A 25,503-nucleotide genomic window follows, 5' to 3' on the forward strand; every position below is an offset into this window, starting at 1 on the left:
TACCTTAACTCCTCAGTTTCCAAATTGCTCTATAATTAAACTGGGCTGAATTTTTTCTTCTGTATTGTAAGACCAGGCTTAAATATGACTTGAGGCAGGAGAGGAGGAAGGAGAGAGACTGCAAAGTAGTTGGTGGTAGCTCTCCTAGGATTTAAAAGGCAGTATAGTATGGTAATTAAAGAATGGAACTTGGGGCCAGGGTACCTAATCCCACCTCTGACAGTTATTAGCTGTGTGCCCCTGGGAAAGTACCAAGCTCTCTGAGCCTTAGGCTGCTCTCTTAAGTTATAGAGAGTACTTTTTAAAATCTTCCATCTGCTATTTTTTTGGGGGACAGAAGGTTAAAGAATATACATGTCTTTGGCAGCTTCAAGGAGACTGGGCCAGTCTTCTTGCCCTGTTAATATTCTTATTCCTTGGAGACATAGGATTCATGGGAAATCATAAAATTGATTTTCTTCACATGCTTTACAAGTATGGTAATTAGGCTATATTTCCTGAATCCCTTTTCAGTGGATGTTTTATGTTGACAACTTATAAAAACTCTTTGGTTAAGGCCTATGGTTTTGAGAGCACTTAGACTAAATCAGTAAGTGGTAAATATTTTGCCCAGGAATACCTGAATTCATGAAAAATTCAGATTTGTGTGGTATGCCCTCTTCTCATGCAGATTTTATAATAGCTAAATATTAGGGAGTAGAAAGAAATTTTTTTTCTTCCATGAAAGAATTTGGACTGAAGTCCTAGCTCTGTTATCTATGTAACGTTAGGAAATCTCCATGAGTCTCAGTTTCTTCATCTGTGAATGAAAGGTTGGAATGAGATGGCTTTTGACTTTTGACTGAGTTGTGGAAGTATATAGAGGTATATAGATTTGTCTGGGATCACAGTTAAAATGTATCAGAAGCTCCTGAATCTAAGCTACCTCATAATGCCTCTCTTCTTTATACTTTACTTGCTCTACTAAAAATTAAAGTCATCCATTAAAGTTCTCCTCTGCTTCAACATGGCACCTTGGTGAGCCTGGAATTTTAAAGATTATGCCAGCAGAGTGCAAATTCTGGTAGATTCTATCTACCAATCTAGAAAAGCTTTGCATATGGGGTCCAGTAGTCAGAGAGGCCTGTCTCCAGAAGTCTAGTTCATAGGTGATGGGGTTTTTTTTTTTGACCAAAGCAGTTCATAATGTCATTGACATGGATCAATGGAAGATGGATAAAATCACACATTCTTGAACATTGAAGAAAGCGATCCACTGACATGGATCAACAAAAGATGGATAAAATCATTAATTCTTGCACATTGAAGAAAGTGATCCACTGACATAGATCAATGGAAAATGGATAAAATCACAAATTCTTGAAGCATTGAAGAAAGTGATCTATGAATAACACTAATAAAGATAGCGATAATGTGCATTAAACTGGGGTTAGTAGGGGTGGAGGTAGGGGAGAAGAATGGGCTCATGGAAACATCAGCAGGGACTATATAGAATCAACAGAACTTGACAATTGACTGGATATGAAAGTACCAAAGAGGGGAAGAGTCAAGGATATTTTCAAGATGTTACAACATGAGATAAGGTGAACGGTGTAATAAACAGTGAAGTCAATAGGAGATACATGGGAAAAAAGAATAAGCTCAGTTTAGGGGCATGTTGATTTTGACATGCTGATGGGACATCCAGGTAAAGATATCTTGTAGGCTGCTTGAAAATGCAGGTCTCAAAAGAATAACTGGCACAAAAGAAAGAGTAAGCTAGAAACAGAGATTTGGGAGTGATCTACATAAAGGTGGCAGTTAAAATTATGGAAATTAAAGAGATTCCAAGGGAGAAAGAGAAGAGAGGGCCCAAAAGATAATTGGAGAACATTCAACTTAAATGAATCCAGAAGACAAGAAGTTTCATCTATAAAATGAGAGCATTGGATGAGATGATTTTAAAAATTTGTTACTGATCTGATATTCTATGATTCCATGATTCTACAGCAGAGGGAGTAGGCAGAATTGCTTCCAAGCTTCTTTTACCCCCAATCCCTAGCCTACTCTACCAACCAGTCTCTCTCCTTGGCAATGTGACATAGGGGAAAAAAAGTCCCAGTTATGGAGTTGAAAGACCTAGGTTTAAATTCTCACATCTGGCATTATTTGTGTGACCTTGTACATAATCACATTCCTGGGCCTAGACCATACCTATACAATGAGGATATTGTACTATACAGTCCCTGAAATAACTTTCAGCTCCATATAGATAGATGATTCTTTGATCCTTACTCTATAAACCAACTTCAGGACCCCAATTGTTCCTGTCACTTCACAAAGCTAGAATTGAACAAACCCTGTAGAGGAGGTCAAGTGAAGTCCTATAATGTCATATCATTAGAGTTTCTAAGATCATAAACTGTAGTAGGGAGAGTCCTGGACTTGAGAATTAAATATCCTGACTTTGACAGACCGTCATCTTTTAAGATGAGTAATAATAATAATAGATACTTAATACTATTCATCTTATAGGATTGTTATTAGGAAAGGGCTTTGAAACTAAAGAGCTGCTACATAAATATGAGACAGTATCACTACTAGTAAAGGGTCCTGCACACAATAAACATTTACTAAATATTAAATGACTAAACTTTAGAAGCCACCATTTCCCTTGCAGGAAACTAAAAAAAAAAAAAAACTTTTCTAGAGAATCAATCAACTATTGGACATTCATTTCTGTAGGAAGACATCAAAGGAGATGAGGAAGTTTACCTTGGAAAAGAGAAGATTCAGGGAGGATTTGATGATTTACTCCAAGGGGAAGAAGGTTTAGATTTGTGCTGGACAGTAGAGCTTGAAGCAATGGGTAGAAGTTACAAAGAGGCAATTTTATGCTGCATATTTAAAAAAAAATTGCTAATCCAAGCTATCCAAGAGTGGAATGGGCTGCATTGGGTGGTAATGGATTTCCCCTCATTTGTGGCTTCTAAATAGAAGTAGGCTGACCATTTTCTGATATAATGAAGAGGAGAGGAGATACTAATTTGGATACCATTTGGATTAGATTGCCGCTATACTTCTGTCTAACTCTGAAAAGCTATGATTTGGGGAATTTATTGGTATGAAGAAAAATATGATTACATGCAAATAAGACATTTTTTTAAAACTATTTTTTTCTTAAACACATGGAATTACACACAATACAAAATAATTGTTTACATGTTGGAATTTTTACAGTAATGAGTATATGTCATGATACACAGATGCAAACAATATTAGTGCATTCATTTATAATATAGATTTTTATTTTTCCTTGTCATTGGATTTAAAACAAAGCATAGAAGGATCTGTTTGCTGAAATTACCCTTTAGACCTTTAATTTTTTTATTTTAAAGTTAATTCTGTCTCCTATATAATATGTCAGGAAGATCAACAATGCCATCAATTCAATAGTCTGGTATTTCTTTCAAAAGGAGATTGTATCCAGAAGCTCTTAAGTCATAAATTCCAAAGTTGTAGCTATATTGTATCTATCAAATTTTCCTTATTGTTTCAACTTTCAGGAAAATCCCATTACTGTTAGGAGTAGGATGCAAGCAAAGAGAAAATATAGGAGCCATAATTTTCGCCATCATTTTTCTGCATTTTAATGAGTAGCTGAATAAATAGACATGAATGATGAAATTCACATTAAGAAAGAAGCGATTCCAAATACTCTGATTGATTGGCTTACTTTGCTTAATTCTGAGAGCTACTGTAAAGCATACTATTTGTTAGGGTAAAAATATAAACTGAATCAAAGATGCACAACTGCTGAGTGCTAGCTGGTATATACAGTAACACGGAGAAGGCAGAAAATGTAAGTGTTTATGTACAGTTGTTTTTCCTTTCCATTTGCTTGGAGAAAACACTGCTTTATAAAATGGAACAGCACAGAGCAGACCACGTGCAGTGAGGACCAATACAGTACACACAGCATAACAAAATAAAAACACAAGAACTATGGATTCAAAAAATAATATGACTGCAGAAAGAAAAAAAAAAAGGCTTGAAACCGGAATGCTTTTTATGGAGGTTTCATAATGTACATTTATCTGTAAGCCTGTTAATCGTTTTCTAAAATTCCCAGTTGGCCATCTGCAATTTAGGCATGGAGCAAAAAATAAACCATTGTATTATACAAAAACTTTGTATATTAGCATACAAAAGGTAACAATTTACTTTTTGTATAAAATATAACTTTCTGATAGTATATTTATTTCACATATGTATAAATATAACCCAAAGAATATGTTTTTAATTATTTCTACCAAAATATTTTTTTACAAAAGTTTACAAAACAAATAATTTCTTTATATTTACAAGCCAACACTGAGAAGAGCCTGGGCCAGTGGTGTGGATGCTGCCTGACAGAAGGTGGGACAGTGCGCTTAGTCATGTTAGAGTATGATGGGTGAGTTTTCAGAGGCCACAAAAATTGCTCTTTTTTGTTGTTATTTTTATAGAATTGATATTTTCAGCTTTAAGCATAAAAGGCATGAGTGAAAGCATATTTCAAGGGGTGATTACTTAGGTTTTAAGGGCAGAAAAGGGAAATTATACTACTTTCAATGAGATCAATTCCATTCTCCAGGAGAATTGTGTATAGATTAAATAGGCTAAATTCTCACCTAGGGTCACTCTGTCAGTTAGTCAGTGAGGCACTGGGCCTCAGTGAAAGTAGAAACTTAGATTTTGGATCTTGGGTATGGAGGCTGTATATAGCCTTAAAATGTTTCCTTTCTTATATTAAGTGATGGGTTGAAGATTTAATGGATGGTATGTGAACTTTCATGACACAAATACATTTTAAACATTTTAGCTGTTTCTCAGAGGCAGTTTGCTGTCCCTTACTTTCCCAGTTTTGGTTCCTTCCAGGGCCTCCTGTCTCTTTTTGCCATCAGAGAAGACGGTACGGAATTTAAACTTTGGTGAGCTTTCCCAACCTTCCTGGACTTAGAAATCTGTTTTGTCAGCTCAGGAAATAGGGTTGGTTTCAATTTCAATCATCTTCGGAACTGACCAGAGAGAACTTTTACAACAAACCCTCTACTCCTTCCCCATCCCCCCAATTACAGTTGTAAGCCAAATAAATCCCTTTTATGACAGTGCCCAGCTGGACATTTTTCGAACATTGTGGTGTGTGAGTGATTAAAAAAAAAAGTGAAATCTAATGCATACAGACAGGCATGCAACAACTTTTGATCCAGGTCTTGGTTGCATATAAAACTTGGAAAAGGATTGGGGAATCAGCTGTGAATTCATTCAAAAGAGCAAAGGTTTTTTTGTTTGTTTGTTTTTGTTTTGTTTTTTGTTTTTCCCTCAAGAGACTGCACAACTCCAACTCCTGGTTCCAACAGTAGGAACAGTGCTCTTGGTTGTCTGTTCCACCAGGAATGGCATATGGCAGCACAAGGTGGGTGGGGAGAGGCCTATAGCCTGCTGGACTCATTCCAGGCCCTTGCTTACTCTGGTCAATTTTCTTACATTCCAAACAGATCTTGTAGTTTTCTCCACAGAAGCTCTAGGTGGTTTAAAATAATAAACCAGAGATAAAGCTAAAACAGCACAAAGAATGATCAAGTGTGAGAGAGAATCTGTTATTCTGCGCTCCATTTGGAGCCGGTTTCCCTGCATCACATGAGGCTTAAGTGATTTACAAATTCTCATCACTTTTCTCTCAGGAAGGAAGGAAAGAAAGGAGTTTTGTGGCCCATTTTACTCAATAAAAATATACATTGACATCACAGTTCCATTCGAATGAATTGGATATCCTATCCTATAATTCAGGGCTATGGAAAGTCATCTCATACTTTACTTCCATCAAGTTTACTATTAGGGGAAATTTTTTTGTACCAACATTTTCAATACAGTAATCACTCTTTTGTCTTCCAACAGTAAGCCACAGTATCTACACAGTCCCACTAAAAGGGAAAACTAAAAATCAACAGCTTAACCTTTACAGAGTCTACATAAAATACTGCCTTTGAGTGCTCAGAGTTTGTAGTTCCCATCCCTTCTTGTTCATGAATTGCTGCCCAAGATTTCATCAAGGTTGATGTCTTTCATCCAGTCATCATTGCCAGGCTCTGTTTTCAGTAAGGAATCTATGAAGTCGGAGTCACTATTCAGCGCTGGTCCCATGTTATCAGTCTGTTGGCTGAGAAAGTCAAACGCTAAGTCACTGCCGTGGTCAGGCCCTGGGAAGGCCCTGGCGCTTTGGTTGGTAGCAGGAAAGCTGTTGGAGGGCAGGGATGGAGCCTGAGTTATACCTGTCCCGGCCTGGCTCAGCCCCGGTCCTGACAAAGTCTGTGTGCTTAGCTGGTTCGGTCTGATAGTCAGACCTCGGAGCGAGCCCAGAGTCTGTCCGTTCACTGTCTGGCTCATTTGATTGATGGGTCTCATTTGCACTGCTGGTGTCAGCTGGCTGGGGGGAGCCACGGCTCGCTGGGGAAATTGCTGGTTCCCCACGCCGCGCTGCAGAGGCTGAGTGGCGGCAAATGCCGCTGCAGGGGAGCCGGTGGGGAAGCGCACTCCCGGGGCCTTCAGGGCCTCCGGCGGCTTGGCGGAGGCTTCCGCGGAGGCCCAGGTGGGCGCTGTGCTGCTGGAAGTGATCATGACGTTCGGCGGTCTCTGGGCCGGGATGCTCGTGACGCTGGGGTTTAAGTTGGGTCTCACTTGCTGGGAGCCGGCCATGGAGCCGGGCCCAAAAGTGCTCACGCTGTTGTTGTTCCCCGGGCCCAGGGCAGAGGGCCGCAGCAACATGGGGTTACTCTGACCGGTGATCATTTGGTTGGTACTTCTGTGCTGGGCCATCTGAGTCATTCCCGAAGGGACACTGTAGGTACCGGGTTGGTTGCAAGGCAAGTTTCCGTATATCCCAATGTTGCGGACGGTTGGTAAAGAAGGCATTCTTGTTCCTTGGGAAGTGGACAGCAGGTTGGACGTCTGGGTCAAAATGCTGTGTGTGGAGACAGGGTTTGCCAAAGCATGATTCGAATTCAAACTCACAGTTGCTGAGCCTCCTGAGGAAAGAATGAGAATTGCATCAGTAGGCATACTGTGTCTGTGACACTCTCATGTGCCATGAAAAATACTGTAATTCTGATGTTATGTAGAAAGACATAGAATAACTATCAATAATGACTGGTGTTTATGTGATGTTTGCAAAGAGCTTTACACTGACTGCCTTATTTGGGTCTCACAACAACCCTGTGAGAGATTATTATTATATTAATATAAATAAATACAATTATTGTATTTAAATAAATGAATGAAAATAAATAAAATCTTATTTTATGAATGGAGAAACTGAGGTTCAGAGTGGTTAAGGGATATGCTCATGCTCTCATAGCTAAGAAGTGTCAGAGGGGGATTTGAACCCAGGTTTTGATTTCAGGTCTAGCATTCGAAACTTTATTCTATCCTGTGTCTAATCTTCTGATATAACAGTCAGTGTATATGCTGGTTTCTTGGGCAATATTCCTATCCTAACTGGCTAAGAGATTCTAGAGAAAGAAGCAGATTCATAGGTTCATAGACTGAGAATTGAAATGAGCCTTAGAGTTCATCTTGTCTAATAAATGAGAAAACTAATGGTTAGATCTGCTCATGGTCACACAGTAGTGAGAGAGTTGAGTTTTGACCCCTGATTCTTCTTTTAGCATTCTTTCTATTGTACCCTATCAATGCTGACTAAGAGAATACACGGATAACCGGATTTCTACCTATCTTTCCAACTTCTATCTCAAGTGGTTTATGCAACATTCCCCAAATAGGCATCCTGAGATGTCCTTTCCCATCCTCTCTTCTTTTTAAGTTCTAAATTTCCTTCAGAGCTCAGTTTAAAAACCAGGCCCTCAGTGAAACCTCCCCGATCATCTCAGCCTTCAGGGACTGCCCTTGGGGATTAGAGCTCTGTGGAAATACTGCTGTCAGATATATACATTTTTGAGTCAGCTCCATAGAAGTGATCATGGAACTCTGGGGATTGGATGATATTTCAAAAGGAAAGAGAGGAAATACTAAGTGCAGAGTGTTGTAAGAAATCCACATCTGGGAGTAGGAGGAATACATTTAAAATCAGTGGAAAAGATTTAGAAGACAGGAAGAACTAAGAGAAAATAATGCCATGGAAACCAGGGAAGGTGAAAGTCTCAAGAAGGACTCTAAGAAGGTCAAGGAAGATGACAATCAGAAAGGGGCTATTAGATTGCCAATTAAGATGGCAATAATGACTAGAGACAGTGGCAGTATTTGAACTAGACAGTGGGAAGTGAGAACAGATGATGGCATATACCTTGGCACAAAACTTTAAGTGTTTATACAGATGACTCTTGGTTCAGTATATGCAACCCATTCTGTCTCCTGAGCACTAACCCATCCATCATTATCAACTGCCTTTTGGAATCTTAAATTTAACACTTCCAAAAATGAATCCTTTTTTCCCTATTATAACCCATACAATGTAAATTCCTTGGGACAGTTTTACTTTTTTTTTTTAATCCCAGCATCTAGTACAGTAGTTTATACATAGTATACATTTGATACATAAATTGGATTGAGTTGAATTCTTTCCTTTTGTTGATTGGAATCTGGGAATCATCTTTAATTTTTTTTCTTTTCTTTTATCCCTTTCATTCAAATAGTTCTGATGTCTATTTAATTTATTTTAAAAATATTGCTCATATTTATCCCACCCTCTCCACACATACTACCCCCATCCTTCTTTCAACCCTTTTCTTACCTACCTTAATATTTCTGTCTTCTAACTAGCATTCCCTTATTATATAATATGTTGCTACCTCTCTTCCCTACCTCCCATTCCATTATAAGTTCTTTCAAGGTAAGTATGGTGTCATTTTTTCATTCTTTTGTATTCTTGTTGCCTAACACTGTATTTTATATATAGTGGGAACTTAATGTTTATTGAATTAAGTTGGACCAGTGAAACCATCCTCTTTCATCAAATAAAAGAAAGGCAAAGATCATAGTTCTATACTGGATTAAAATGAACAAATCTCAAAGGAAGGAAAGCAGATACTAAACTCAAAGTCAGAAATGGGGCTAGGGCAATTGAGTATCTTCAAGGATGCTTAGAAAAAGTAGGGCCATGTTTTTAAAATGAGAACATTTCATTGAAATGTAGCAACTTTTGCCAACCCTAGATTAAATATACATGGGACAGTATGAACAAGACAAATGAACAAGAATGTTAGGAGATGAGATTTTCTACAGCGTCCTAGCATATATCAAACCTCAAAAAAAAAGTTCTTGTTGAACTAAGTTAAATTGAAATAAAGTTTCAGAAGAATATAAGAGAAGAGAGGCAAGAAGAATAAATGTGAAGTACTGACAATAGATAAAAAATATTAAGTGTTAATAACTAGATTTTGGTAGAATCAGTGGCATAATGGATAGAATTACACTTGGATTCAGAGATAAAAATTCAAATCCTGCTTCAGATACTTAGACTAGTAAGTAGCCTTGAGGGACTCAGTTAGCCTAAAAAACTCCCTAAGATGCATTTACTAAATCACAGAGGGGTCATTAAGCAGGTTGCAGAATTCCCCTTGCAGAGGAAAGCATAAATATTTCCTTCTATGGAGGAAAATTGGAAGGCTGCAGAAGGTTCTGATGATGAGACAATTAATACTTCAAAGGAGAAAATAAAGCATGAAACACCTCAAATTGCATATTTACTTTCACAATTCTGCATGTGACTTAATTTCATATCTACTTACCAGAATATTGGCTTGTTGGTTGCATGTTGACCATATTTCTTCTTTGGTCTTTATAATCTGGGGGTGGCCTTGTCAAGTGTCTGTTTATCTGATCTTGTGGAGCAATTTTCTCCTGAGAAAATGAAATAATATCAGTAAATAACGACAGTTTATGTGACTTTCTTCCTTAACTAGTGAGATCATATGATCCCAAAGATATAAAAATAATTTGTAAATCACTAATTTAATATCCTGGGCCCAATGTTGTAGTCTTAATTGAAGCAATATTCTGCTTTATTTCAGTGAGCTTTCAGAAAAGACTCATAAGTTGTTTTTCCTTTATAATCATTAGCATCACTGTTCTTTTCCTATTTATTCTTCACAGCTCCTTTATCTTGGATTTTTATTTTTATGAGAACATGTCTTTTTTGAGTTTCTGAAGTGACCATGCTTCTAGTTTAAAGCTGTTGAAAGAGACATGTTTACTACCTTTTTATTTGTGAATCTTTCTGAAACCAAGAAGTCGAGTTATGGGAGAAAAGATAAAATGGGCTAGCAGAATAAGTAGGTATATTATTCCTGATATTCTTAATTTAAAGCCATGGACATTTTTCTAAGATTTTCTTATTCTTAAATATAATTAAATGATTTCTTAAACTCTTAATATCTAACATAAAAAAGAGAACCAGATAGGGAATTAAAGGACTTGAGTTCAAATCTCATCTCTATAATTTACTACTCATATACATTTAGTAGTCACTTACCTTCTCTGGGAATTAGTTTTCTCATCTGTAAAATGAGGGGGTTGGACTGAATTCCCTTCCAACTGTGTTTATTAATCTATGAATTAACTAAATGTCCTTAGTAATTAATTACAATAACTAAAGGGTGTCCATCTTTCTAAATCTCCTCCCTAACCCCTTTTCTCTATCTTTCATGCTCTCCTCCCCCCTTTTGTCTCTCCTTCCCTCCTTTCTTTCCTTCCTCTCCTTCCTCCCTTCCTTCCTTTCTTCCTTCCTTCCTTCCTTCCTTCCTTCCTTCCTTCCTTCCTTCCTTCCTTCCTGATACTGAGAGTTTGGAAAGTAGGGGGGTGCTTGTTTCTTTGGTAGCTGTAAGCTTCCAGTCATAGAAAGAAGTGATCTCTGCCTAACGAAGAAAACTAATTTTTTAAGATGGACATGGAACAATAATGTAGGAAATTTAATAAACTGGGGAAATTAAGAGGAAGATAAAATATAGTCTGCAGTATTTAGACTTCATCTAAAATTTGAGTTTTCAGACATTTCAGTCTTCTGAATGGAGCCTACCAAAAAAGGCAAGTAAACCCTAAAATAACAACAAATGCTACTCCAATTCATGTTTTTTAGAAGAAGAAAAAAACTCACACAAAGACTCATTGAGTTCTTAGACATCAAATGACTCATAAAACACAATTCTGATTAAGTATAAATGAATCAGAATCAAATGGATTAAATTTCTTTTAAATATGCATTCATAAGTGAAAGAAAAAAAGTAAATGGTAAATGGTAAAACCCATTTCTTTGTTTTGCAAACCCTAAATATCTGAGAAATTGTACTTCTCAGTGAACCTGAAATGTGCCAAGATTCATCTACCCTAATATAAACTACCATGTAGTCTTGGTTTTGGGGATTTCAAGCCAAATTTTAGACTTTCCAAAATCCTTCTTTTTCCTTAAGCCTATGACTTTCATTGCACAATCTAATGTTTTTGGTTTCTGTGTTGGAGAATCACTGAATTTCAGAATAAGAAAGAATTTTGGAGATTGTTTATTTCAACCCACACCTGAAGAGAAAATCCCTTTATAATATCCTCATGAAAGGGTTGGAATAAAAGTCCTCTAAGTTCCCTCTGGAACTGAAGTTACCTAAGCATTTTTGAACACAGGAAGATGATCCTTGGATGAGGTCCTTTGGTCATTTACTCATAGCCCCAAGCTTGAAGCCTTTCCAGCCTGGCAGGGACAGACAAAGCTTGCACTCTATTGTCAAAAGCTTTAACGAGCCAGGGCTGTCTCTATCCTGTGGTGAGGTAATGAAGTAGGGTTATTATGTCTTTAGAGTAGATTTAGGAACATTGCCCCCAAATCATCTTTTTTTTTTTTTTTTATAGGACTATTTAAAAAAGCAGTGTGGAATTTGGAATAGCAGATAGACGTTCCGGTTTGGAGTCAGGACATCTTGGGCTCAAGGCCTGACTGTAATTCATACCAGCTGTGTGACCCTGGGCAAGGCATTTAACTTCTCAGTGACCCAGGTAAAGCTCAAAGAATCTTAAGTTGCAGAATGGTCCCCTATCTGCATTAGCAAAATGCATTTCTGCACTGGGAGCTCCTGCCACAAGCAAAATCACAGGTCCATGAAAGAAAAAAAAAGAACTAATTTGGCTAAACTAATGTTTTTTAATAAGTGCTATGTCTCTTTTTATGTCATGCACATAAAGCTTCCTCAGAGGGGAGAAAAAACAGAGGTAATAATTATACTCCTGGGAGAAATACACTGCTAAAGAGTCTCAGATCTAGCCTAGTCAAACTGATTAAAATCATTATGAAGCATATGCTAAGAAAAGGTACCATCAGAGATCATTTCTTCTTTAGATTTGATAAAACCACACCCAAATTCAATAAATAGCCTCTAGATAATGACAAATGTGAACCCCTTTTAAAGACATGCAAAGAGGTTTTATTCTTATTGATGTATTACAACTTAAAACATTGTCCTTTGCAATTAAAGCCCTGTGGGAGATAGGAAATTGCAAGGAAATGAACCCTTTGTGGAAAATAGCCTGCCTTCAATTCTCTGCCATAATTAAAGTAATGGCATAGTGAAAAGAATTTTGGATTTAGAACCAAATACCTTAGACATCATCTTGTCCAATCTCCTCATTTTACAAATGAAGAAACTGAGGTCTTATAAAGTAAAATGACTTGTTTAAGGTTACAAGGATGGATAGATGAATGGATTAAACAACAGAGAGACTGTGTATGGGAGAGAGGAATAAAGAGAGAGAGAGAGAGAGAGAGAGAGAGAGAGAGAGAGAGAGAGAGAGAGAGAATGAGAATGAATGAGAATTTATTAAGTACTTATTGGTGTCAAGCACTACAGATACAAACACCAGTGAAAAGAATGACAACTCTTGCCCTTAAGTTTATGTCCGTCCTTCTTTTCTTCCTTCCTTCCCTCCTAAGTAGATTTGTGGTTTCATTAGCACTTCTCATTTACTGTTCTTTATGCAGAAGAGTTGGTGAGTATGGAGTTCAGAGTAACAAAAAATAAATTTTAAAAAAGAAAGCCCGTATTCAGAGAAAAGTTTGTAATGCATGACATTACTTCTTCTCCATCCCACTTCCCCTGAGGATTAGCAGTATGTTTCCCAATTTTACCTTCAGCCTAAGCTCATGACTTTTGCTCCCTCTGGCCTTGATTTCTGCTACCAGGTCAGCACAGGGGCCACTGACTTCTTATTCTGTTGAATAAGAATTCTGAATGCAGAATTCCAATATTGATTCCCAAGGGATTTGGGGTGGGAAGAATTTGGGGGGAAAGAATAGGCACAGTGGCCAGGCACAGAAAGGAATCATTGCAAGGAAATGAAGGAAAAGAAGGAAGCATTTAATATCCTAATAAAGGAAGATAATATATGAGAAGGAGCTGAAAAGTAGTAGGAGAGAGGCAGTGATAAGATGCCTATGTAGGGGCAAGACTGCTAGCAAAGAGACAAAGTTAGGATAGCAAGTGACAGAGTTATGATTCAAACTCAGAGTCTCTAGGACTTTATCTGAAGCACCAAGTTGTTCTTTATAATACTTATTATTCTGTGTCTTTCATGAAAGTCTTCCTCTGATGCATGGAGGTAATTGGATTTTCAAAATCAACAATCAAAAGCATTTTTAAATTGCCTACTATGTTCCAGGTACTATGTTAATTACTAAGGATACAAAGAAAAGCAAAAAAAAAAAAAAAAAAAAAAAAAAAAAAAAAAAAAAAAAAAAAAAAAAAAAAAAAAAAAATCCTGCTCTCAAAGAACTGACAATTTGATGAAGGAATGATGCGTAAATAACTATGTATAAACAAGATATATTTGGGACAAATTGGAGCTAATCTTAAAAGGAAGACACAGTAAGGAAGAGTATGAAAATCTTGCAGAAAGTAGGATTTTATCCAGCACTTGAAGAAAGTCAGGGAAGCTAGAAGCTGGAGATGAGGAGGGAGGGAATTCTAGGCATGAGAGACATCCAGTGAACACCTAGAGCTGAGAAAGAGAGTTTGAGAAACATCAAGGAGACCAAGCGACCCTGAATGTCAGAGAGCAAAGGAGAGGTAGGTATAACAGGGCTAGAAAGGTAGGAAAGGGCCAAGTTTTGAAAGATTTTAAAAGTCAAATTCAAGATTTTATATTTTATCCTGAAAGTGGGAAGACACTTAGCAGGGTGACAGTCAAACCTTTGGGAAAATCAGTTTGACAGTTGAATAGAAGATAATGAATGGAGTGGATAGACTTGAGGCAGGAAATGAACCAGAAGATTATTACACTAATCTGGGCATGGGGTGATGAAGGCTTGGATGTGCATGGTGGCAGTCAGAGGAGAGAAGGAGAGATGTTACAGGCTTTTAGCACCTAATTGGATGTTAGGGAAGGGGTATGAGTCTTGGTGACTGAAAGGATGGTGTGCCCTAGGCAGTAATAGAGAAGTTACAAGGGGAGTGTATTGGGGGACAGAGAATAAGTTCGGTTTTGGATAGGTTGAGTTCAAGATATCTACAAGACATCCAGTTCAAGATATCAAATAGTCAGTTGGAGATTAGTGGAGGTTAGGAAAGGGGTTAGGGCTGGATAAGCTGACCTGAGAATAATCAGCATAGAAAGGATCATTGAATCTGTGGAAGCTAATGAGACCACCAAGTGAAATGACTTATAAGGAGAAAAGATGAAGGATATGTCTGGGGAGCGGCCTCATTTTTATTTGTGTATTTCCTCTTAAAACATCATCCTTTGCCACTGAAGCTAAGTGAGAGGTTAGAAATTACAAGGATATGAGCCTTCCATGAAAAATGTCCTGCCTCTAGGATTTGGCAAGTCCAAAGGGAAAGGCCAAACCTCGCAGCTTCACTGTAAAGCTCTTTAAGCAGAGACTGGAGAATCACTTAGTGGCAACATTAGTGCAAGGATTCTTTTTTGGGCATGAATTGGACTAGATTCTGGTCCCTGAATTGCCTTCCAACCCTGCGATGCTGGGATTCAGTAACTGTTTCTATCATCCAAGGACTGGCTAGGCTAATTGCAGAGATGCTTATAAGCAGACTGCTGACCACCAGGAAAGGAATGGTTTTTGGCCATAGCAACTCATGAAGACCTCCAACCAAGGTGTGAAATGGCTACACAAGTACAGCCACACAGATGAAATCATGGGATTTGCAAAGTACAAAAAGTACATACCATAATATGCAACCAAAGAGCCAAGAAGTAATTTAATCAAACCCTTTATTATTATCATTCTTAAAGGTAGTGGTAACTGCTTTCAGTGAATTAATTTTTGCTTTTAGTTTTTCTTCCTTCTCTTTTTTAAGGGTTCGTTTTATGAAGCAAGAAGACAATATAGTCAGGGCTTTCCCAGTTATGAGTTGCAGAAGAAATAACTTAAGCAGACAATGTAAAATATTTTTTTCTGCTTTGTTATGGATAACATACCCCTATTAACTTGATATTGTTATTTTTTTTTTACCCTTTTCCTCTTTCAATTACATAGGAGGTCTAAAACAAGGGCCAAAAGAAAGGATATAATTTTAGTTTTCATTAATAGAGATAGAGTATCCAGGGCTAAGTAGGTACTAGAATTTGCTGTATTCTACCTTGGCCACATTGGAGCACTGGTCTCAGTTCTGGGAGTTGTTTGGTGGAAGGACATTGATAAATTGGGGAATAGCTAGAAGATGACCATCAGGATGGTGAAAGGTCTCAGTCATGTCAAATATAATAATAATAATGATGTTAATAACGTAGGAAGCTAGTTGATATAGTTAACAGTGTACTTGACCTGGAGTCAGGAAAACTTGAGTTCAGATTGGACTTAAGATATTTACTAGCTGTGTGACCTTGGGCTAATCACTTAATCTTTTAAACTCAGTTTTCTCCTCTGTAAACTGGGGACAATACTTTTCAGGACTGTTGTGAGGATCAAATGAGATAATAATTGTAATTGTACCTGGCACAGCAATATGCTATATAAATGTTAATTATTATTATTTTATCAATTTAATAAATTTTAATTTAATTTTATTAAACATTTTAGTATTAATTTGCATTTATGTAGCGTTTTAAGGTTTGCAAAATACTTTTTATATATTATTTCATTTGATCCTCACAACAACCCAATGAGATAAGAATTAGTTAAAGGAAAGCTTTTAAGCAAAAAGCTGGATAATTGCTTTATGTTATAGGGAGGATTTTTGTCCCAGTACAGATTGGTCTAAGTATCCTATCAAATCTGATATTGCTGCAAAAAAAAGAAATAAGATGGTGGAGAGGAAACAGTTGAGAGGTTCCTCAGTTATAGAAAAGAAGCAGGCATTTTTAAAGTGCCTAGTATGTGTTAGGCATTGTACTAAATAACTCATTTGATTCTCACAACCATGTACAGCAGATGCTGTTATCTACATTTTATATATAAGGACCCTGAGGCAAACAGACATTAAATGATTTGTCTATAGTTATACAGGTAGTAAATATCTGAGACGAACTCAGATCTTTCTGATGCCAGATTTGAACTTAGTTCTTTCTGCTGTTCTATTGTACCACCTAGCGGCCTAGGAAAGGAGAGGGTCCAGAACCCAAGCAGAGGACAGTTGTTGAGGGAAATGACTTGGAAATTGTGTGAGAAATTGGCTGGGTGATTGGGAAACTCCTACAATCTCAAGGATTTCCTATCCTTTCCAAAGGAATCTCAGATAATTTCAAAAGTGTTTGAAGGGGAAAGTATTTCAGTATTCATTTCTTTAATAATAACCCAAGCCAAGATGGTGCAAAGTGGTACAGTGAACGCCCTATCCTCTCCTCAAACTTTTAAAAACAGATCTGGAAAATAGACCAAATTATATTTTAATTGGGAAAGCCAAGAAAACAATTACACTGATTAATTTGTCCAACCAAGGAGAAGACAAAGCTGTTTATGGACAGTGGGGATGGGTCTGGCCAGGAGCATGAACTGTGCCCAAGGGCAAGACAAGGGCAAGATAAGGTCTCAGACTGATACTTAGGTATGATCTCAAGCAGGATACAGGAACAGTTGCCAACTGGCATCTTTACTGCCCACTACTCAGATCCAGGTCACAGATTAATGGTGGACTGAGAAAGGGACCTGTGCCCTTTGTATAGAGAAAGGAGGAAATTTCAGAAGCAAGCAGTAGCATGGTGACTCATACACCACACAGAGTGGTTTCAATTTTAACTTCTATCCCAGTTTGAAGCCTGTGGAAGAATAATCAGGGCAGGAAAACCAGACCTAGGAGGAGCTTGAACCAGCAAAGCTTCCAGGCTGACTGATAGTGACTTGAGTTAAGCAGCAGCCCAAAGCTCAGACACTTGCACTCAGAACAGGGATCCAAGATCAGATTGAACCGGATTAGAATACTTTGGGAGCCCTGGGAACAATAATTTTTGCCTAATATATAGTGTGAAATGGAGAAACAAACCTGTGGCTTTGTAATTATTCCTTATGTAACCTAAGAACAGGGATAGTTTTTGTTTCTCCAGTATCCAAAGTCTTGTCAGTACCTTGCTGCTTATTGAATATTTATTCCCTACTGAAATACACTTGGGTTAGAACTGTTCCGAAGCTCCTTCTAGTACTGCTATTGCCCATAGCAGAGAAACAATCTCAGGTGCTCCTGGCCAGCAATGCCTACTTGGTATTTGTGGTCTCCATACATTCTGGGGCTGGGCTGGGTTGGACTATTTAGATGAAGGTGCTTTGAATTCCAACAGTTCTACCCCTGAATAAAGTAATTTTTCCCCCCACTTCTTTGTATGTGCAGATTTAGTCTCTCTCAACCCAGGAACTCCAAGGCTCACCTTATTACTCCCTGAAGACATGGGCAGAGGACAAGGAGCTGCAGGAGACTAAATAAACAAATGCATATGGGACTATCAAACCTCCCACAGTTCCGGGAAAAAAAACGATCTGAAATTGTAGTCCAGAGGAACACTTACTGCATCTGCCAACATGTGCTGCTGAAGGAGAAGATGTTGTTTCTGCTCCATGATCTGCCTCTGGATAGCCTGCTTCTTCTCCATCAGTTGCTGATTCAACATCGATTGCTGGGAGTTCATGTAACTACTTCCAGTGTTTGGATTCGAGCAAGATGTGGAACTTGGACAGGGGCCTGTGTTCTGGCCTACCACAGAGTGTTGATCCTAAAGAAATGAAAGAAAAAGAGAAAAGCTACTGTGAATTAAGAGGAAGAATGCTGCCCAAAGATCAGGAGCTTAGCTTTTATACATTTTCATATTGTTAAACTATCAAGCACAACTAATGGAGTGTAACTCAGGGGATTGCTTTTTAAAGGTAAGAGAAATGATCACTGGGTATTATAAATAATAGCAAGAAAAAGCAGGTTAGTAACATTAAGGGCTTTATTGGAAAAGCCAAGTTCCCACATGACTCTTCTAGTGAAAACTCCACCACATTCCACAAAGCAGTTATAGACTCTCAAAGAAAATTCCAATAGAGTTTTATGGTCCAACAAGTGTTCAGAAATATCATTCAGAACTGGGTGAGTATTCCATTCTTGAACTTTATACCCATTCAACAATTGAAATTTTTGTGTTGACGTAAATGTAGACTATTCTTAATAGAGGTCATGCCCCTAAAATGACTATCTCTTTGCAATATGCAATACAATATCAAATATAATATACGACACACATATGTCTGGACTTGTAATTTCCTTGGTGTAGAAAGTCCTAATTTGGAAACTTGCTCAGTTGGAAAAGCATCTTACTGTGTGCCAGACATTGTAGTAAATGCTTTAAATGCAAATGAAAAGCAAAAGTAGATGTTTTCTTTAGAGAACTTGCATTCTTTTTTTTTTAACTTAATAGCATTTTATTTTTTCCAATTACCTGTAAAGATAGTTTTCAATATTAATTTTTATAAGATTTTGAGTTTCAAATATTTTCCCCTTCCTCTATTCCCTCCCCTCTTCGCAAGACAGCAAGCAATCTGATGTAGGTTATACCTGTAAAATAATTTTAAACATATTTCTATATTAATTATGTTGTGAAAGAAAAATTAGAACAAATGGGAAAAACTAGGAGAAACAAAAAAGGTAAAATTAGTGTGCTTCAGTCTGCATTCAGTCTTCATATTTCTTTCTTTAATGTGGATAGCGTTTCCATCATGAGTCTTTTGGAATTGTCTTAGATCATTGTATTTCTGAGAAGAGCTAAGTCTACCATAATTGATCATCACATAATCTTGGCTGTTTCTGTATATGATGTTCTGGTTCTATCACTTTATTCATATAAATTCATATAAATCTTTCCAGGTTTTTCTGAAATCCACCTGCTCATCATTTCTTATAGAACAATGGTAGTTAATTTCATTCATATACTACAGCTCATTCAGCTATTCCCCAATTGATGGGCATCCCCTCATTTTCCAATTCCTTGTCACCACAAAAATTGCTGTTACAAACATTTTTGCACATGTAGATCTTTTTTCCTTTTTTTTTTTTTTAACGATCTCTTTGACATACAGACCCAGTAGTGGTATTACTGCATCAAAGGATATGCATAGTTTGATTATCCTTTGGACATAGTTGCAAATTGCTCTCCAGAACAGTTGGATCAGTACTTCACCAACAATGCATTAGTAAAGGAACTTGCATTCTAAAAGGGGAAATAAATAGAGGATGATAGTTTTAAAAGGGGAATTCTCTAGCAGCCAAGAGAACCAGCAGAGGCTGCCTGCAAAAGGTAGAATTTAAAAGTCTTAAAGAAAGCCAGGAAAACTACAAGTTGGAGGTGAGGAAGGAGAACATGTCAGGCATGGGGAGGAAAGAAGGAAACAAGCATTTGTTAAGCATCCACTATGCACTAGACACTGTACTAAGTACTTCATATTTAATCCTCACAATAACCCTGAAAGATAAGTGCCATGATTATCCTAGTTTTATAGGTGAGGAAACTGAGGCAGGTAAAAATTAAATGATTTATTCAAGGTTATACAGTTAGCAAGTATTTGAGGACAAATTTTAACTCAGATTTTCCTGATTCCACACCCAGTATCTACTACATCTAGACATGGAGGACAATCTTTGCAAAGGCTAAGCCAGTGTAGCTGTAACTTATTATGTTTAAAGAGGAGTAAACATGTAAGAAAACTATAAAAAGGAGAAGAGGTCTGGTTGTGAAAACTTTTGAATGCCAAGCAATGTTATAGTTGCTACTGGAGATAATAAGGAGCCACTGGAGTTTATTGGGTAAGAGATGGGGGAATGATTTTAGGAAAATTACTTAGGTAGTTGTTTGTAGGAAAAATTATAGTGGGGAGATATTTGAGATAGAGAGAACATTTAGAGCACAATTATGATACAGACAAGAGGAATGAGGGCTTGAACTAGGTTGATGGATACAAGAAAGGAGAAAAGAGGGTTTAAATTTTATATGAAAAATGTTGGAAATATAGAAACAGCATGATCTGGCAATTGATTTAATATGTAGTGTGAGGGAGAACAAAGCATAGAGAATGGCCCTGTGTGTGTGAACCTGGTTGATTGGGAAGTTGGTAGGTGGTCTTTCATTAGAATAGGGAAGTTTGAAGGATAGGAAGATTTTGAGAGAAAAATAATGAGTTCTAATTTGGACAATTTGAGTTTGAGATGCCTATGGGACATCCAGGTCAAAATAACTAATAGGTAGTTGGTGATATGAAATTTCAACTCAGAAAATTCGAATGTTTGATATAGAGATCTAGAAATCATCTTCATAGACAAGATAATTGAACCCATGGAGGCTAATGAGATCACCAAAAGGAAAAAGATAGAGGGAGAAATGTGACCAAGATAGTCCTTGTGGGGAGATACCCACAGTTTGTGAGAAAGACATAGACGAAGATGCAATAAAGGAGGTTGAAGGGGCACAGTCAGAGAAGTAGGAGAACCAAGAGTGAGGATTGCCAAGAAAATCTAGAAAGAAGAGAGAATTCAAGAGAAGAGTGTCAAAGACTGTAGAGGATCAAAGAGGATAAGGATTGAGAAAATGCCATTGGACTGGACAATTAGAAGATCACTGGTAACTTTAGAGGTTCAGTTGAATGATAGTTCCCATCCCCAACTTTTGCACTCAATTCCTTTCCCTCTCCCTTTTCCTTGTTTGACTTTCACTTACTTATTCTTACCATCTGGGCCTATCAATGGTAGAGATCAAGGAATTGTGGCCTTCTCCATGAAATGAAATTTCCTGGATGACTTCACTTAAGTCTGATTTTTCCTTCCCTAGACCTCTCTTATGTACTTCTCCACACATATTTTAGACTCTAATTATGGTTATCTAAGTAGTCTAGCATAAAGATATTCTTTGGAGTCAGAAGTTTGAGCTCAAATTTGACTTGTGATGTTTATGACTTGTCAAGTTAATTAAACTTTCTCATCTGTAAAATGAGCAGGTGACACTAGACAGTTTCAAAGGTTCCTTCCCACTCTAGGTATATAGCCCTATCATTGTATTTGTTATACCCAGATCACTGTTTTACGTGTAGTAGTGATTCAGTGTTTCCTGAATGAATGAATGATTACATGACAGAGGTACAGAATACTATTACAGTTATTAGGTAGGAATATGGACTTTTGGCTGTTAGGAGTAGGGAATATGATTAGAAAAGGGAGGAAGAAAAGTAGATAGGATTTTTGATATTAGAATTCCACCATTTGATGGAATAGAATTCTTGAATGTCACAGTCCTCCAAGATTTATAAAAGAATCATCTTCCAAGAAACTCGATGTCATCTTCCCTCTACACCAAAACAGATGGACAGTGCTAAATTTAGTGTTGTTCTCTCTCTATCCCATTTTTAAACCAACAAATATTTTCAGCCTCTTTTTTCCTGAAGCTATGTACTCCAAGCTGTGCCTACTGGAAACACATAAGAGTGGCAGAAGGAGAAGGGGGGCACTGTTTGTATTTGAAGATACCACCAGGATGAAGGAAGGAAAAAATGAAATGAGAGAAGAGTTTTATTTGGCTATTATGGATAGGGCATACGAATACAAAAAGTTTCTCCCTGAGAAAACTTTATGGGCCTTAGTAAAAATACTGTACACATTCTTTCAATTGAGGGAAGAATTCTGATTTAGCTTTTGCTACATTTTTTTGTCCTTACGTTAAATGTGAAACACAAAACACCTCCTTCCACAGCCTTGTAGCTCTTGCCAAGATGTTGTGCAAACTCTGGTACATAAAATATTTTGAAAGAAAAAATATGTTATAATGGATTGGATTTGATTTCCATATTCAGCTTACTCTTGCCTTAAACCCTGCCCACATGTATCCAGAATTAATAAAAGTCATCTGTTCCTCCCCCTTGCATACAGTTCCCCTTGATAGGTTATGGGAGCTTTCCTAAAAATGACAGACCTTCATAGATGCAAGTATTTTTAAAAATGAATTTATTTCTACTCATGTTATTTATTAAATAATAGAATAGCCAGTTTGCTCTAGCAGCTGGGGCTAAAGATCGATTCGGGGCAGAGAGTCCCCATGTGACTGGTTCATATCATGAATCTGGAATTGTATTCTATTTCATGCTTTAGTCCTGTTTTTTGCAGTCCATGAAATTATATGATTTGACTCTGACATTTAAGGTTTTCTGGTCTTTCTGGCTGGAGCTTTGTGAGCTCTTCATCACTGATGTGCATTCATTTGTGGATATGTCCCCTTACCTCAAATAAAGGAAACATAATATTCAAAAATCTTGAAGTGCTTTTAAGATTTTAATTAATCAGACTATCACATTGTTCAGTGTTACCCAGCTTATTGATATTTTAAAGAGTAATTTTCTTTTTAACATTAAAAAAATCCACAACCTGACAAGAGTAAGACTCTTAGATATATCTATCTGTTAATGATCTCACAGTAACCAAGATGCAGGTTACCACATGTTTTTGGTATAATATTCTCCCCAGGCAGGGGGTACAGTTCCCTTGTGTGATTTGTGATCTGAGTATTGCATACACAGAAGGGGATATGAATTCTGATTGGTTGAGAGACTTTAATATTACAATTCTGTATACCTGTATAAGTGGTCAGAAATTTCAGATTTGTAGGAAATCTAAAAATCTTCATTGAAAGAAAAAGAGGAAATTCAATGGAGGCAAATGTAATCTTTTCAATGACAGGAAGGAGATTTCTCTGAAGTGGTGGTGAAGCTAGTCTCCCACATATTCCTTGACTTCCAGCATCTGCAATATTAGAGGTGGCTAAGAGTTGACTTTTCCAGTGGGATTATTCCTTCTTTGGCTAAGTTGGGAATTTTTCTTTCTTTTAGTTGAAGAACTCATCTTCTCTATTTATTCTTTCACCTATTCTAATCCATAAAACATTAATAATTTCTATATTTGGCTTACTTAGTAAATGTTTGCTCATTCTCTATAACCGTTCTTAATGTACCAACTATTGGGTGGGAGGGAATTGATCTGGTAAAAAGTAAGCTAATTGTGACCATTCCTTTGAGAGCAACCAGGAAGAATGGCATTTATCTTGAGCCCTCAAAGAATCACATCCCTATGCGATGTGAGAAAGATGTAATTTTAGCCCTTATGCCCCTCTTGGGCAGTAGGAAGTGTAATGAGCATTTAGCCATAACCCTCATCTTGTTCCCCATAAAGGTAGAAATCATGGTCTCCCTTGGAGATGGAATGGATAAGAATATAGGTCTTTTATCAGTTATGCCACATGTGGGCCAGCTATATTTGAATTGGAAGGAAACACCCACACATTTACATTACTAATATATATCCTTGATTCTCTATTTTGCAAGAGCAGCATAGGAAAGATCAAGAAATTAATGCAGCATCATGAAGAAACTTTTTGCAGGAGACTTAAAACCATATCACATTTTCAGAAAGAAAATTTATAGGGGAAAAAGAGAGGGACCAGGTACTTCATGTTAGTGATATGTTTTGTCTTTGAGGTACTAAGGAGTAGTATGGTTTTGTTTTTATGTGTGATTTGCAGTTATCTATAGTTTGGTGGGCAGAGCTCATGTGACACCCTTCTGAAGGTGTGTTTTTAGGCCTGAAATATCACTGAGTCAAGAGATGGACATTCAATTTTATTCTGTGTCTGTGTTAACTTTAAGCACTTCATTATTGTTGCTCATTAAGTTCAGAAACTCTGTTATCATTGACCAACAGGCTGTTATCTTACAGTCAGCAATATTTGTGGGCTCAGAAACCTGGTAGTGTAAGGGAAGAATTACATCATTTTTAACTATGTCTCTCCCAAAGCCAGATGGCCTTAGGGTTATTGCACAGCCTTCCTAAGGGCTGCAACACATCCAAAGAACCTTCCTAAGCAAGTTTTACCTGACCTTTCCTATTATTCACTCATAGATTTAGAACTAGATGAGAAATATAACACAGAACCTTCAGGAAATGGGAACTGGAGTAAGCACTATTTTACCTTCTACCTTCATTGGATCAGGATGAATTAGAGAAATAAATGTTTTTAAAATAATTTTATACTTGTTAATTCATAAATGTACTAGGGTAGGTTCAAAATTATTCTACCTCAGTTTAACCCTGATACCTTAATTAGATGAGAATATATTTCAATCCAATTAATTTTAGGTTTAGATAAGGATTTTTAACATTTTTTGAATCATGGACTCTTCTGTCAGTCTGGTGAAGGCTATCAACCTCATCTAAGAATAATGATTTTAAATTAATAAAATCAAATACAAAAGATTCTGAAATAAATCAATTTTGTTGAAATAGTTATCAAAATATTTTTAAATGAATAAGTTCATGAACATCAAATTAAGAGCCTGTACTTAGACTAAATGTGAAAAGTTTCAGAAAGTCATTAGATGAAGTAAAATGACATCAGCAGAAAGTCCATTCTAAGTATCCAGGGATTTTTACTTTCTCTACCCCATATAAAAACATCCAGTTAGCTGAAATAGGGGAATTCTAAGAATTGAGGCAAGCATGGCATTTCTAAAAACCTCTTGAGAAGGGGCTATTTTGGGGGTAGGAGAAGCTTGGCTTCAGCCTCGGGTCTTTTCCCCCTCTCCTGCCCACTTTAAATACAGGAAGTCCTTGGGAGCCAAGGATAGACTGAACATAGATTAGCAGCTCAGGAACTTAGCAAAGAAGCTATATCATGACCAAGGGGAACCTTCTGAACACAGTGCTTAACCAGGAGCTGTGCTCTCTAAGTTTGAAATCGCTTTTCTTGGGCCACTTTATATATTTGTGGGAAAGTATATCACATACTTATTTGGGAAGGGGAGTATGTTAGGTGGTACAGTGGCTAGAGTGCTTGGAATCAGGAAAACTTGAGTTCAAATTTGACCTAAGATACTAGTTGTGTGATCTTGAGCAGATCATTTCATCTCTGCTTGAGTTTCCTCTTCTATGAAATGAGGATAATAATAGCACATAGATGCCAATTCCTTCTGTTGTTATGAGGATCAAATGGCACTTGGCACATAATAATCACTATATAAAATGTTAGTGATTATTA

General features: G+C 37.2%; 1 protein-coding gene across 1 annotated transcript in view; it reads right to left on the reverse strand.

The window, feature by feature from the left end:
• Positions 1 to 2,840: 2,840 nt before the first annotated feature.
• MAML2 (mastermind like transcriptional coactivator 2) overlaps positions 2,841 to 25,503 on the reverse strand; it is a 411,147-nt gene continuing 388,484 nt past the window's right edge. Inside the window, exons 3-5 of the mRNA XM_031961041.1 lie at positions 17,968 to 18,171; positions 9,765 to 9,876; positions 2,841 to 7,046 (exon numbers count right to left, since the gene is read on the reverse strand). Coding sequence (XP_031816901.1) covers positions 6,046 to 7,046; positions 9,765 to 9,876; positions 17,968 to 18,171 — 1,317 coding nt within the window. The 3' untranslated portion in view covers positions 2,841 to 6,045. The remainder of the gene's footprint in view (positions 7,047 to 9,764; positions 9,877 to 17,967; positions 18,172 to 25,503) is intronic.

Source organism: Sarcophilus harrisii, chromosome 3, assembly GCF_902635505.1.
Source record: "Sarcophilus harrisii chromosome 3, mSarHar1.11, whole genome shotgun sequence".
Taxonomy (NCBI): domain Eukaryota; kingdom Metazoa; phylum Chordata; class Mammalia; order Dasyuromorphia; family Dasyuridae; genus Sarcophilus; species Sarcophilus harrisii.